Source organism: Sciurus carolinensis, chromosome 6, assembly GCF_902686445.1.
Source record: "Sciurus carolinensis chromosome 6, mSciCar1.2, whole genome shotgun sequence".
NCBI lineage: Eukaryota > Metazoa > Chordata > Mammalia > Rodentia > Sciuridae > Sciurus > Sciurus carolinensis.
In genome coordinates, this window is record NC_062218.1 from 146,391,837 (window position 1) to 146,405,021 (window position 13,185).

Genomic DNA, 13,185 nt, shown 5'->3' on the forward strand with positions numbered 1-13,185 from the left:
GCGGTTGAACTTCTTTTGAAGGATTTTTTTTTTTTTTAATTTAAGACACATTTATGTGTTTATAATAGGATATATTCCTTGGGGTATTTTTATTTGTTTGTTAGTTTGTTTATACTGGGGATTGAACCCAGGGGTCCTTTACCACTGAGCTATATTCCCAGTCCTTTTTTATTTTCATTTTGAGACAGGGTCTCACTAAGTTGCTGAGGCTGGCCTAGAATTTGTGTTCCCCCTGCCTCAGACTCCTGAGTTGCTGGGAATGACACCATGCCCACCATGGGGTGTTTTGGGTGTGAGCTTTCTAACTTGGAACCAAGGAACTGATAAATTCTTAAGTCCTTCCAATCCTTGTGGAGCTTCTACCCCATTTTTAAGATGACCTCAAACTTAGTTCCAGCATGTCTGAGGAAGCAGGCCACCTCTTCTCTCACCACTGGTTGGGTGCCTGCCTTTTCCTAGCATGTTCTTTTTTCCTTGCTGCAAACCTCACTCCCCATTAGGGTCCAACATCCCTGAGACTTTGGGGCCATCAAAGGCTCTGCGGAACTCTGAATGTTCTGATAAGGACTCTTGGGCAACCTACCCATTGCCTAATTAATCCTATTACCTCATCTTAAGAAGGGACATTGAGAACCCCAGGCAGGAAGCTGGGGGAGATGTTTGCTCAATCACTTTCACCAAAAGATTCACCTCTCTGCTTCTGCCGCCCTGATCCAGCCCTGCCAACACCTATCCTGGTTGCAAGGTCCTTTGCCACTTTTATTCCAGGGAGCTCCAGAGCAAGTGGCCTGTCCAACCACATCGAGGAGCAGCAGCAATGCAGCCCCACATGAGCATTTGAGAAGGAGCACACAGCAATGGAGCTGTGACAATTCCCGTGTCCAAGAGGGAGGCAGCCACGTGAGGCCCACTCACAAAAAGATGGCTGGCACACTCGAAAGTACTATCACCTCTCCCCAAAAGAGACACAAGCTGCCCCATGAGTACTAAAACTTATTTTTATATGTGGACTCCAAAAATAATTCTCTCTGTTCTGGAAGGTGCTTAGACACTGATACTTAAAATAAGATGTTCCTTGTTTCCAGGGGACACTTCAAGCAAAACAATGAAACTGCATTTTAAGGATCTATGAAGCTTCCCTATCCAGCTCTCCTGATCAGTTCTTCTCTCGAAACTCCAGCTCTGTGCTGGGGAGGAGGAACAGCAGCCCCCTCCAGGAACCATAGGGAGCTGACTCTCTGTCATACTTCCCCAAAGGGAGGGGTCAAAAGTCCTATTTATTTAGGGCTAGACTAAATAGATCTTCAGCTCTATAAGTTACTGGAAACCTGTCCTATATGTTTGTATGCCCCTTAAAATCCAGCATAGTATTTAGTATCAGTCAGCGTCCAATTGACGTTTAGCAAATGAATGAATTACATCAATGAGAATAAGACCTGAGTGAAATCCAGCTTTGATTTCTTTCTCTTTCTCCACCCGCTTCTCTTTCTCCTTCTCTCTGACATTTGTTCAACAAATATTTATGGTGCCAGGCCCTGTGCTGACCATTCCTCAGAATACAATGACCCACGTTCTGGGCAGACAATGGTTGGGAACAAAGACAGGATCTGGTCCTTTGCTTTGTTCCTCAGTCCTTCCTGAGGATGCCCGGCATCTCACATCTGGAGGGAACAAAGAAGCCTCTATAAAAAGTATCAGATCCATGCCTCAGGCAATAATGGTGGGTTGAAATATCCAAGATCTGAATTTTTAAAAATAATCTGCTCTAGGATGGCCATCCATTAATTTGTCTAGACTTTTCCTGAAATTATTTTCAGCCTTTCCTACTTTCTAATGAAATGAGTTTCATGTATTTGTTGCTCCTAGGTCAAAAGGTCCTTGCTTTTATCTGTCCTAGGTTTTTCCAGTTCCCATAATAAATCCAAGTGGAGCATTTGGAGACATGTGTGTACTCTGACCATAACTTAGAAAATTCTGAGCATTTCTCCTCTCCACTCACCTTTCCAGACTCAAAAGCCACAATGTCTGAAGCCTTTCCTCACACATCTCTCTCCTGCTATCATCTTGCTCCTAAGTGCTGCCTGATCAATGAAACACCATTTGAACATGGAGATCCTAGTAGCCAATCCCTCTCCCCAACTTTCTTCCTCCTTCTTCAATGATCCATTTTATAAATGAGGAAGCTCAAGTTCTTTAGAAAGTGAAAGATCACATGGTAGGCTACTGGTATAGAACAAGAACATCTTCCTTTCTGCTCTTCATGCCTCACTTTCAGCAGTGAAGCCCAGAACCAGAAAGAATATTCTAGAAACACAGGTCTCAATATTTTCAGTTTTGTTCCCAATCACCTTGATAAAGCCTCCACATTTTGCTGGTGTTCTGGACCAAGGAGCCTATAGGATTTTAACATACATTTCTCATTCCTAAGTCCTACCCTGCTACTTATTAAAAATAGTTTAGAGCCAGGGTGGTGGCAAAAACCTGTAATCCCAGTTACTCAGAGACTGAAGCAAGAGGATCACAAATTTGAGGCTGGCCTAGGCAACTTACTGAGGACCCATCTCAAATTTTTTTTTTTTTTAAAGGGCTGTAGGTATAGGTCAGTGGTAGAGCACTTGCCCACCATGTGTGAGGCCCTGGTTCAATCACTAGTACCACAAAAAAAAAGGTTAGAAGTTTAGATTAGCCCTTTTCTATCCAAGCACATAATCCTATTAATAAAATGAAGGAAAAACAATGACAATACTTAATGCATTCCAATCAAGAGTGATCTCCATGACACCACTACGTTTGCACTTAGTTTGTGTCAGCATTAGTGTGAATTTCATTTCCTCAACTAATAGCATTTGGAATTTTCTAGAAGTTTGTCATTCAGTGAAGGAAAGTCCCACTGAAGATATCCAAAACCAACCTGGAGAGGATAAAGTGAGTCAGAAGCAGGACCAGTAGCAATGACTGGGCCTCCAAGAAAGCTTAGTAGGTGGCCCCAAGCCTCACAGATCGAGTTGTCAACTCCTGCCTTTTGAGACTTACCTTTTCTCTCATGGGGCTCTCTGAAGTCTTCCACTGAGGTATTATGAGTTCATGCTGTGGCTGGGGGCTGCCGTCCTCACTTCCTCCTGCCAATACAAGATGCACAACCATGGGAAGCCCAATCCCCATACCTTAGTCCAGCCATGCATCCACTTTCTGTGACAACTACTGCCCCAGAAAGAACTCTGCAGGAAGTCATCAAAGACACCCCCCACCCCTGGTTACAGGTTCCTGATACTCTTCCAGGGTCACGGGTTCTTCCAGATGTTGGTTATACAGTAGTGAACAGACAAACAAGCTCTTTGTATTCACCAAATCTGCCTTCCAGAGGTGAGAGACAGAAAACGAACAAGTATTGTCGTGCTAAGTGCCCTGAAGAAAACAAGATAGGGTCATGGAATAGAGTCACCTGGCAGGAGGTGCCTATCTTAGACAGAATGATAAGCGAAGATGGCATTTAATTGAGACATGAAGGACCAGAAGAAGACAGTCATTCAAAGATCTGGGCAGGATGCTGGGGGTCAAAGGGGAGTGCCCCAGTTGGAGGAAGCAGCTAGTGCAGTACCTGGGCAGGAGTGGACTGGGCCTAAGGAAGGAGAAGGTAGAGGTAGCTAGTGAGGGAGAGGAAGTCAGTAAGAGATGCACGTGGTCAGCAAGACAGCCGTGGGTCTGATAGCTGGAAAGGCCACGGAAAGTGTCTGGATCTTATTATAAATAGACTTGGAAGGCAAAGGATGTTTTAAACACAGAGCAATATGATCTGTATTAGGTTTAAAAAGATCACTCTGCCTGCTGAGTGCCGAATGGGAGTCGGGGGATGGGGAAGCGTGGGGGGTCTGGGAGTAGAAGCAGGAAGGAGAGGAGGCTGGAGACTTGCAGGAGCCCTGGTGAGGATGACAGTGGCCCAGACTTGAATGACGTCAGTGGAGAGGAATGAAGTGGTGGGATTCTGGGTTTATGATGGAGGGTTAAGCACAAGGGTATCGTTCCCACTGAGCTTTGGTTTTCTCCCTGAGGATAATGATACCCACCTGCCCATCTCGCAATGTTTTGGGGGAAAGTCAATGTGAAATTGTTTTCCCTGCTGGAGAGGAATCTCATGTAATTTGAGCTTCCTAATGGCAAGTTTGCATATGCATTTCACTTCCTACTCTCCAAATCATTCTCAAGCCAACCCTGAGAAGTAGGCAGCAGTATTTCTCTGTTGCAAGAAAGGGAACGGAAATTATAGACTTATTCAAGGCAGTGTAGATATCAAACACCAGTTCCAGACCATCTTCATGAAATGAGAATATCTCAAGACCCAAGCAAATGAGTCTCGAGAAGAGGCTAAGCCCAAAGGACTCCTGGGGATGGGGGTGAAGACTCCAAACTAGTCATTCTAAACCAACCACATCAATCACATAGACTGTACTAAGTGATATAAAAGATGGCTGTAGTTCCATTAGAGTGGTAGGGTTATGATTGATTATTAGCTTTCTTTTCAGATTACTGGCATGATATATTTGCAATCAAAATGTATCATAAAAATAATTCATTAAATGAGCATTAGCTTTCTAAGACAAGTAAAAGATACCAAATATTTTACGAGTTTTTAATTCTTTGCTGAGTGCTTAATATCCATGGGGGAATAAGATGGGCATAGTCCCTATCCTAGTGACTCTAAGTCTAGATTATTTAAACAAAAAGGAATTATGTGATATTTAATGGAATATTTAAAGGCATTAAATGATATTTATCATCAGGAAAGTAAGAGCAGAGGAACATAGTACATCTTGTTCTAACAATCAAAAGGGTGGTACACACTTGGAAATAAGGCAAGGAGCAAGCAGGATTCTTTCCAGTGTCAGATTTGGAGCACTTTCTAACAGGTCCTCCCATGGATTATTGACTTATCTAAGGGAAGCTACTTTGACTTTTTATTTACTATTAACCCTATACTCTATAAAGATACGGATGAACTATAATTTTCTGTTAGGAAAAGATGCAAATGATTTCGGTTTCATAGAAAGATAACCAAGAATTCGCGGGCATCTACCACTTCTTCCTGGGGCATTCACCACTTCTGTATCTGTCTTAGCCACAAGATTTCAACACTCTTTCTCCAATATCTGTGTCACCCTGTTACTGTAATTCTCCTTAACCCTCCTATTCACTACCTTGTTAATGAAATGAGTATATCTTTGCCACATTTGTGGGAGTCCAGTTTCCAACTTTTTGAAAATTATATTTCTGCAATCTCTTGATGGAATTTATGGTCAGTATGGTTTTGTCCAGCAGGACGGAGCACACCTGTAATCCCAGCAAATGGAGAAGCTGAGGCAGGAAGATCGCAGGTTCCAAGCCAGCAACTTAGTGAGAGACCCTGTCTCAAAATTTAAATAAAAATAAAAAGGTGTAGGAATGTAGCTCAGTGGTAAAGCACTCCTGGGTTCAATTCCCAGTACCAAAAAAAGAAAAAAGAAGGGAAGAAAAAAAAAAAAAGAAAGGAAAAGAAAAAATAGTTGTGGTTTTGGAGAATGTAATGATTTGGGAAATGCTTATAATGTGAAATGAAAAATGCAAGAGACACAAAACTTTATGATCCGATTCCAGTTTTATCAATATATATTTGTACGAACACACGAAGACTACAGGGTAGGAAATATTAATAGCAACTGAGAATTGGGATTACAGATCATTTTCTTTTTTTTCCACTTTTTATTACTTCCCAGGTATTGTGAGGACTCAAAACTCAGCACTGGCTTTCCTGGCCTTTCGCCTGCTTTTCTCCTGCAAGAAGCACTGACTCGGGTCTCCTACTGGACTGCACAATCAGAGATGGATAGAACCCGGTTTCTTCTTTCTCGAGAAGACCCTGACTATGGAGAAATGAAGGAATTCCTCGTTTCTCGACTCACCGTGAAGCCCCAGTGCCTCGGTTTCCCTTTCGGTACAAGAGCTTTAAAAGGCGGTTCCGTCCGACCGAGGGCGCACGGGAGGACCTCGGGAGCTCGCTCTGCAAGCTCCGCACTGTCCGGGCCAGCACAGCCTCCTCGCTCTAGGCGGCCGAGAATGCAGCCTGTCCAGGCCCCACCCGGCTTGCCCTCGCTCGATTTAAAAACGCTGACAGTTGGTCCTGCAAGCGTCGGTCTGGAGTCAGCCCAGCCAGTCTGTGGCGGCGGCGGAGCTAAGGCTAAGGTTCCTCGGGTCACAAAGACAACACGGACACCGCCCCCGGGGAGAGCCTCTGAGGAATCGACCCTGAGAAAGAGTGATGTCTGGGAAACTAGCTGTGAGAACAACAGAGATCACCCAAGATCCAAGCTTTAAGCATTGAGTCCAATCCCTTTGCTTCACAGAAGGGGAAACTGAGGCCGGGTGAGGGCGTGAGTCGGGTAGTATGGAGAGAGAGCCCTGGTTTCCAGGCAGCACAACCTCAATCTGTGGCGAAGCCATGGACAAGTCCTTTCCCTTTTGTGGGCCTCAGTTTCTCATCTGTATAATGGGTGTGTTGGGCTTGATCTTTATTCAGTAGGGTGGTAGGGTGGCTCAATGGGTATCGCCGGTTCCAGGGTCCGCACTGTACGACAGGATACCCAATGAGATACCCTACCAGCGAGTCCCTGGGGCATCTGATTTCCTCCCACCCGCGTGCGCCTGGCACAGAGCATGATGCCAGGGAGCTACTCAGGCCGCGTGGGCAGACGGCCGGGATGCTAGAGCGTGGCTGGGTGTTAGACACAAGAGGTCGAGACAGGCGGCGCGGGGATGAGGGACCGTGAGAAAAGAGGAGAGACCAGGAGGGCAGCGGAAAGAGAAGCCAAAAGCAGAAGGAAAACAGAGGAAGGAGAAAGAGACTGGAAGGCCAGCAGAGAGAGGACCGGCTGCTTTCTGCTCGCTCGGGTCTCCCCGACTCCACTGCTCCCGGGGGGACACCAAGTGGGAACAAAGCCTGGAATCCCAGGCTGGGGGCGGCGGAGGGGCAGGCCCCGGGGAGTTGCAAGGAGGCGCAGGAATCGCGGTACCGCGCTCCAGGGACCAGCGACACTCCCAAGACCCTGAGCCTCGCCGCCCACCCGCCTCCGTCCCCCCACGCCCTGCCACTTACTTCTCGTCCATCCCGGCTCCCGCGCCGCCCGCGGCCGGAGCGGCTGCAGAGCCAGAGCCAGCAAGCAGAGCCGGGCGGCGCCCGCGCCCCCGGGCATAGTGGCGGCGGCCCCTGGCTCTCCGTGCTCACACGCCCTCTGCCATGCCTGCCCCCGGCCCGGCGGCGGTGGAGGCGCGTCTGCAAGCGACCGCTCGCCTTAAAGCCTGGGCTCGCGGCTCCCAGCCCACAGCCGAGACGCTCCGCCCCCAGCCCCGCGGGGCTCGGCCGCGGATGGAGGAGGGGAGGCGCGGCCGCGAGGGGGCTTTGGGACTGGCCAGGGGCGGAGCCGGCCAAACCCCGGGGGAGCCGGGACGACTCAGGTGAAGGGGACCTCCGGCGAGGATAAGCCGAGCCCACGGAGGGCCGCGATTCACAGCGGATGCGGCCTGGGGAGAGTCGGGGGCTTGGGTTTGTTAAGAGTAAACCCGGACCCCTCGTTGCATAGCGGTCAGTTTACTGCCCTGCACTGTGCTAGTCGCTGTGGGTGACAGAGGCAACTGACCCAGCGCTGTCCCCCACAGGCCGCCACTCGGAGGCAGGCTCCTAAAGAGTTAACCCAACCACTAGACACGAAGAACTAAGTGCTAAATGGAGTTGTTTTCTTAGCAGGACACAAATCAAGGAGCCAGCCATTCCTTCTGGCTGGGGGAGGGGGGTGCAGATCAGGAATCCCAGAGGAGAAGACATCCGAGCTCTGGAGGAGGAGAAATGGAACACTAGGCGGAAGCAACAGACTGGACAAACCTCTGGGCCCATAAAGCCCAAGGAGTGTATGGAGTGGGGGGGGGGACAGAACTCCCCATGATGAGGGTTCAGGGTTAGGGATGGAAATGGAAGAAGATGAGACCCAAAATAATGACTATCACTTACTGACTACTTATCTCTAGAATAAGAAAATTACAGCTATGAGTATCAGACCCTACCCTCAGCACCTTACACATATTAATTTAATATAATAAAGGCCTGTTATTTTTTCTCTTTCCTCATTTTTGTGCATTATAGTCGCACATAATGATGGGATTTGTTGTTACATACTCAACACATGCACACAATATGACAATATAGTTTGGCCAACACCACTCCCCAGCACTTCCCCCCACCTCCTCCCATTCCCTGATCCCTTGCCTCTACTGGTCTCCCTTTGATTTTTTATTACTTCCCTACTGCCCTCCCCCCCAACACTTCTTTTCCTTTTACCTCTTTAGCTTCCACATATGAGAGAAAACATATAACCCTTGACCTTCTGAGTTTGGATTATTTCCCTTAACATAATAGTCTCAAGGTCCATCCATTTTTCTGCATATGACATAATTTCATTTTTCTTTATGGTTGAATAAAACTCCATTGTGTATATATACCACATTTTCTTTATGCATTCATCTGCTAATGTTTCCATAGTTTGACTATCGTAAATTGTGCTGCTACAAACATGGGTATGCAGGCAACACTATGGTATAATGACTTTAATTCTTCAGGATAAATATCAAGGAGTGGTATAACTGGGTCATATGGTGGTTCCATGTACAGGCCTGTTATTGACCCTTTATACGTGCTAGTGACACTGCATAGTTTATCTCTTAATTACTTCAGTAATCCTATAGAGTGGGCTTCAGTATTATCCCTGTTTGGAAATGAGAAAATCAAATCTGAGAGGCTGTCACTTGCCCAAGTCCGAGTCTGGATTCAAACCCATTATCTATACAACTTCAGGACCCAAAGTAACCCACCTTATTTTACCATGGAGAAACTGATAACCAGAGAAAAGTGATTTGTCTAAGATCCTTTAGCAAAGTTCAGTTCTAGAAACTAAACCTCAGATATCTTATGAATCTATTTCTTTCACTGAGCCTCATTGATCAAACCCAGATTTGAACAACTGAACAAAATATGTGTTAGGAAGAACAAAGAACTCCTGAAAATGATGATAGGTGTATCAAAACCTACCTATGGGTCCCCAGGAGGAAAATAAAAGATATAGTTCTTGCCATTGGAACAAATAGGACTGTATTAGTCTCCTCCAGCTGCCATAACAATATACCACAGGCAGTGACTTAAATAGCAGAAATTTATTATCTCACAGTTCTGGGTGTTTGAAGTTCCAAGTTCTGGGTACTATCAGAGTTTGCTTTCTGGTGAGGCCTCTCTTCCTGCCTTGTAGAGATGGCTGACTTCTCACTGTGTCCTCACATGGGCTCTATATGTTCAGAGAGAGCAAAGTTTGGTGTCTCTTCCTCTTCTTTTAAGGACACCCATGCTATCCAAGTAGGACCTCACTCATCTGAACTTAAGTAACCTTACAGACCTTATCTCCAAATATAGTCACATTTGGGGGTTAAGGTCTTGCTAAGTCACCTAGGCTGGCCTCAAACTTGCAAAACTCCTGCCCTCAGCCTCCTGAGTAGAGCATCACCACTCCTGGCGAAAATCCATTATTTTTTAAAGTTCTAGAATCTCTTTGGCTGGGTGGTCTGCCCTCGAGGCCCACTGGGACAGCAGTGTCATACCCATGGTCCTAGGCAGTGGACTCCCTCCCATAGCTCTTTGCCACAGCCCTGCCCCTGAAATACTGGGCCCCAAGAGGAGAGGGTCCACCTAATAGAACAACCTTGCCCCTTGGGCCTGTGGTGGGAGCAAGGCATGGGTGATCTCTGAAATGCCCGCAGGGGTACTGGGGTTTGAACCCACGGCACTTCCCCTCTGAGCTATATCCCAACCCGGTTATAGTTTTTATTTTGGGACAGAATGTTATTGAGTTGCTAAGTTTGGCCTTAAACTTGCAGTCCTCCTAACTCAGCCTCCTGGGTCACTGGGATTATAGACAGGTGCCATTCTTCCCTTTTCTTGAAGGATAAAGCAAGTGCATAGCCTAAAAGCTCTATTGCCCTGTCCTGTGGAATCCCAGAATTCTGAGAGCTTTCCTTTATTTCATCCTGATTCCGTCCCCCTCCATCCAAACTGGTAGTGTCTTTGCTTGTACAATCCCATCCCTAAACCTGACTTCTGCTAAAAATGGGGTTCATCTTATAAGCAATTCTCCAGTCACATTCTCGGTGTTCACTCCACAATATGCTTTCTCATTTTTTTACAATACGAATAGGCTGACATTTTTCCAGATCTTCAAGTTCTGGCTCCTTTGTGTCTGGCAATTCCTTCACTGTATCTCCCCCCCTCACGTTGTACACAAGCAGCGGAGGGAAATCAGACTACACCTTTAACACTTTGCTTAGGAAGCTCCAAAGCCTAAATTTGTCACTCACGATTTCTACTTTGCACAAAACACTAGAACACAATTCAGTCAAGTTCTTTAGCACTTTATAACAAGGGTCACCTTTCCTCTATTCTAATAACATGTCTCATTGCCACCTGAGATGTCGCTGGAATCACCTTTAACAAGTACATTCCTACTACATTATGTTCATGGTGACAGATGTGTTTCCCAAGACTATAGAAGCTTTCTCTATTACTCTCCTTCCTGAACCCTTGCCAGAATCATCATTAACATCCAAATTTCTCCTGACAGTCCTTCCAAGGTAATCCAGGCTCTTTCTAGCATGGACCTCAGAGCTCATCCAGTCTGTACCCATTACCCAGTTCCAAAGTCACTACCATATTGTTACAGAAGCACAGAAATCTGTATTAGTCTGCTAAGGCTGCTGTAACAAAATACCACAGTCTAAATGACCTACACAACAAAAACTTATTTTTTCCTAGTTTTGAAGACTAATAAGTCCAAGATCAAGGTGCCTTCAGGGATGGTTTCTGGTGAGGTCTCTTTGGCTTATAGTTGACCACCTTGCAGGTCCTCACACATCTTTTTCTCTGTATATGCAGAAAGAGAGCAAGCAAGTTCTTGTGTTTCTTCTTTTCTTATAAGAACAGCAGTTCTCCGGAGCAGTGGCACAGGTTTATAATTCCAGCGACACAGGAAACTGAGGCAGGGGGATTGCAAATTCAAGGTCAGCTTGGTAACTCAGCAGGACTTTCAGTAACTTAGGGAGGCCCTGTCTCAAAGTGTTTAAAAAAAAAAAAAAAAGAAATTAAAGGGACTGGGGATATAGCTCAGTGGTCAAATACCCCCTTGGGTTCGATCTCAATGCCACAAAAAGAAAGAAAGAGAGGGAGAGAGAGGAAAGAAGGAAGGAAAGAAAAAAAGAAGAAGGAAAGAAAGAAGAAAGATAAAGAAAGAAAGAAAGAAAGAGACAAAGAAATAATAACTTCAGTTCTATCAGAAGCAGGACCTCACCCTTATGACCTCTTTTAACCTTTTGTGACTTTTTATAGGTTCTGTCTCCAAATGCAATCACATTGGGTTTAGGGTTTCAGCATAGGAATTTGGAGTGGGAGACAAATTTAATCTGTATGAGAGGCCATCGTCCTAGAGCTTTGAGACTAGTCCTGGTGCCATCTTCAACCAGCTCTATGATCTTGGGTAAGTCACTTCTCCTTTCTGGGTCTGGGCTTTTGACGGGTGACCTGGGAATGGGAATATTTCCCTCCAATCCATCTCAACCAGGAGCTGTGAGGAGGTGTTCAGATAATGACAGTGACCTTGCTGAGTCAAGTAAAAAGTGCCCAAGTGCCATGCCTAACTGATTCTGTGAGCAGATCCTGCAGACATACAAACTTCCTATGTGAAACTTTTTTCCATTAGCTGGCAGTCAGTTGATCTGCATTTAATCAGCATGTGCCCCTAACACCTGGGAGGTAGCTCCCAAGAGAAAAAGCCTGATGATCAATGCAAGACAGAGACATCAGAACATCCCCAGTTCTCTACCGCCACCTGCTCCACTCTTATACACGGGAACAAGTATATACACGGCTTTTGACTTCTGGAAGACTTTCCATTTATTTGTGAAGAATGCATGCGCTTTTTATAAAGAATACTACATCTCTACATAACCTTTAAAATATTCCTGACATTTAACCTAGTAATTGCATTTCTGGGAAACCCTCCTAAAAAAATAATCTGCAATGCACACACAGATTTATGGACTAGAATGTTCATAGTGGGTTATTTATAATAGTGAAAATATTGGAAGCAACCTAAATATGCAACTGTGAAGGAACAGTTCATAAATTATATAATATCCATATGATGGATTATTGTGCAGCCACTTAAAACGATGAGAGTTTAGGCTCTGATGTTAACTGGGAAAAAAGCAGGATCCAAAATTACACTGAAGTATGATCTCAGCTATGTAAACAAAGGACATTTTTAAAAATACTAGAAAGAAATGTGCCAAAATGTTAGCAGGGGTAACCTCTGCATGGTAAGACTATGGAGGAAATGTTTTTGTTTTGTTTGGAATTCTCTCTCTCTCTCTTTAATTTTCTATAATAAGTAAGTAATTACTTTAGTAAGGGGTGTAGGTAAATGACAAACATATAAAGAAACACAAAAACCGAAGTCTTATCTGTCTTAAGCAGAGAGTTTTGTGTACTTGGCCTCTTTATATATACTGACTTTCTCACTCTGATGTTGGGGAAACTGGACCAGGTTTATATCAACTGATGCTAAAATTCAGAAGTTAAGGGGACTGAACCACTGCCTCTCTCTAGCTACAGTATACTATTATGGTTAAGAGCCAGTTGTCCTTTTCTGTCCTTTATTAGCTCTGTGACCTCGGGCAAAGAAACCAACATTTCTGGGACTCTGTTGCCTCATTTATACAGGATGATCATAATGACAGTTCCTAGCTCATTCAGGCGCTGTGTTTTGAACAGAGCCCTCCACAGTAGACAGCCAGTAAATGCCAGCTAATATCCCTCTCCTTTCCTGCCAGTTGGTACCGAGGGGTGGGTGTTACTCAAGGACCTGGTTCATGCACTCAGTTATGTAATGTGTGACAAGTCTAATTATGTACCGTCAAGCACTGCATAGCGACATTTCTCTCAACGGCAGGCTGCATATATGATAAGGTCCAATGAGGAAGAGCTGGGAAAGTCATGACATCGTAACCAAAGAAAAGCCAGTTGTTTATGGTGATGCTGCTGTAAACACACCTACTGTGCTGCCCGCTGTA

The 13,185-nt window shown here is 45.3% G+C and overlaps 1 protein-coding gene across 2 annotated transcripts in view; it reads right to left on the reverse strand.

Moving 5' to 3' along the window:
* Adam19 (ADAM metallopeptidase domain 19) overlaps window positions 1–7,336 on the reverse strand; it is an 83,973-nt gene extending 76,637 nt beyond the window's left edge. For both annotated transcript variants that reach the window (XR_007109113.1, XM_047555732.1), the window contains exons 1-2: window positions 7,124–7,336; window positions 3,034–3,119 (exon numbers count right to left, since the gene is read on the reverse strand). Coding sequence is in view for 1 of the 2 variants with exons in the window: in XM_047555732.1 (XP_047411688.1) it covers window positions 3,034–3,119; window positions 7,124–7,220 (183 nt within the window). In the remaining variant the exon portion in view is untranslated. The remainder of the gene's footprint in view (window positions 1–3,033; window positions 3,120–7,123) is intronic.
* Window positions 7,337–13,185: the final 5,849 nt, after the last annotated feature.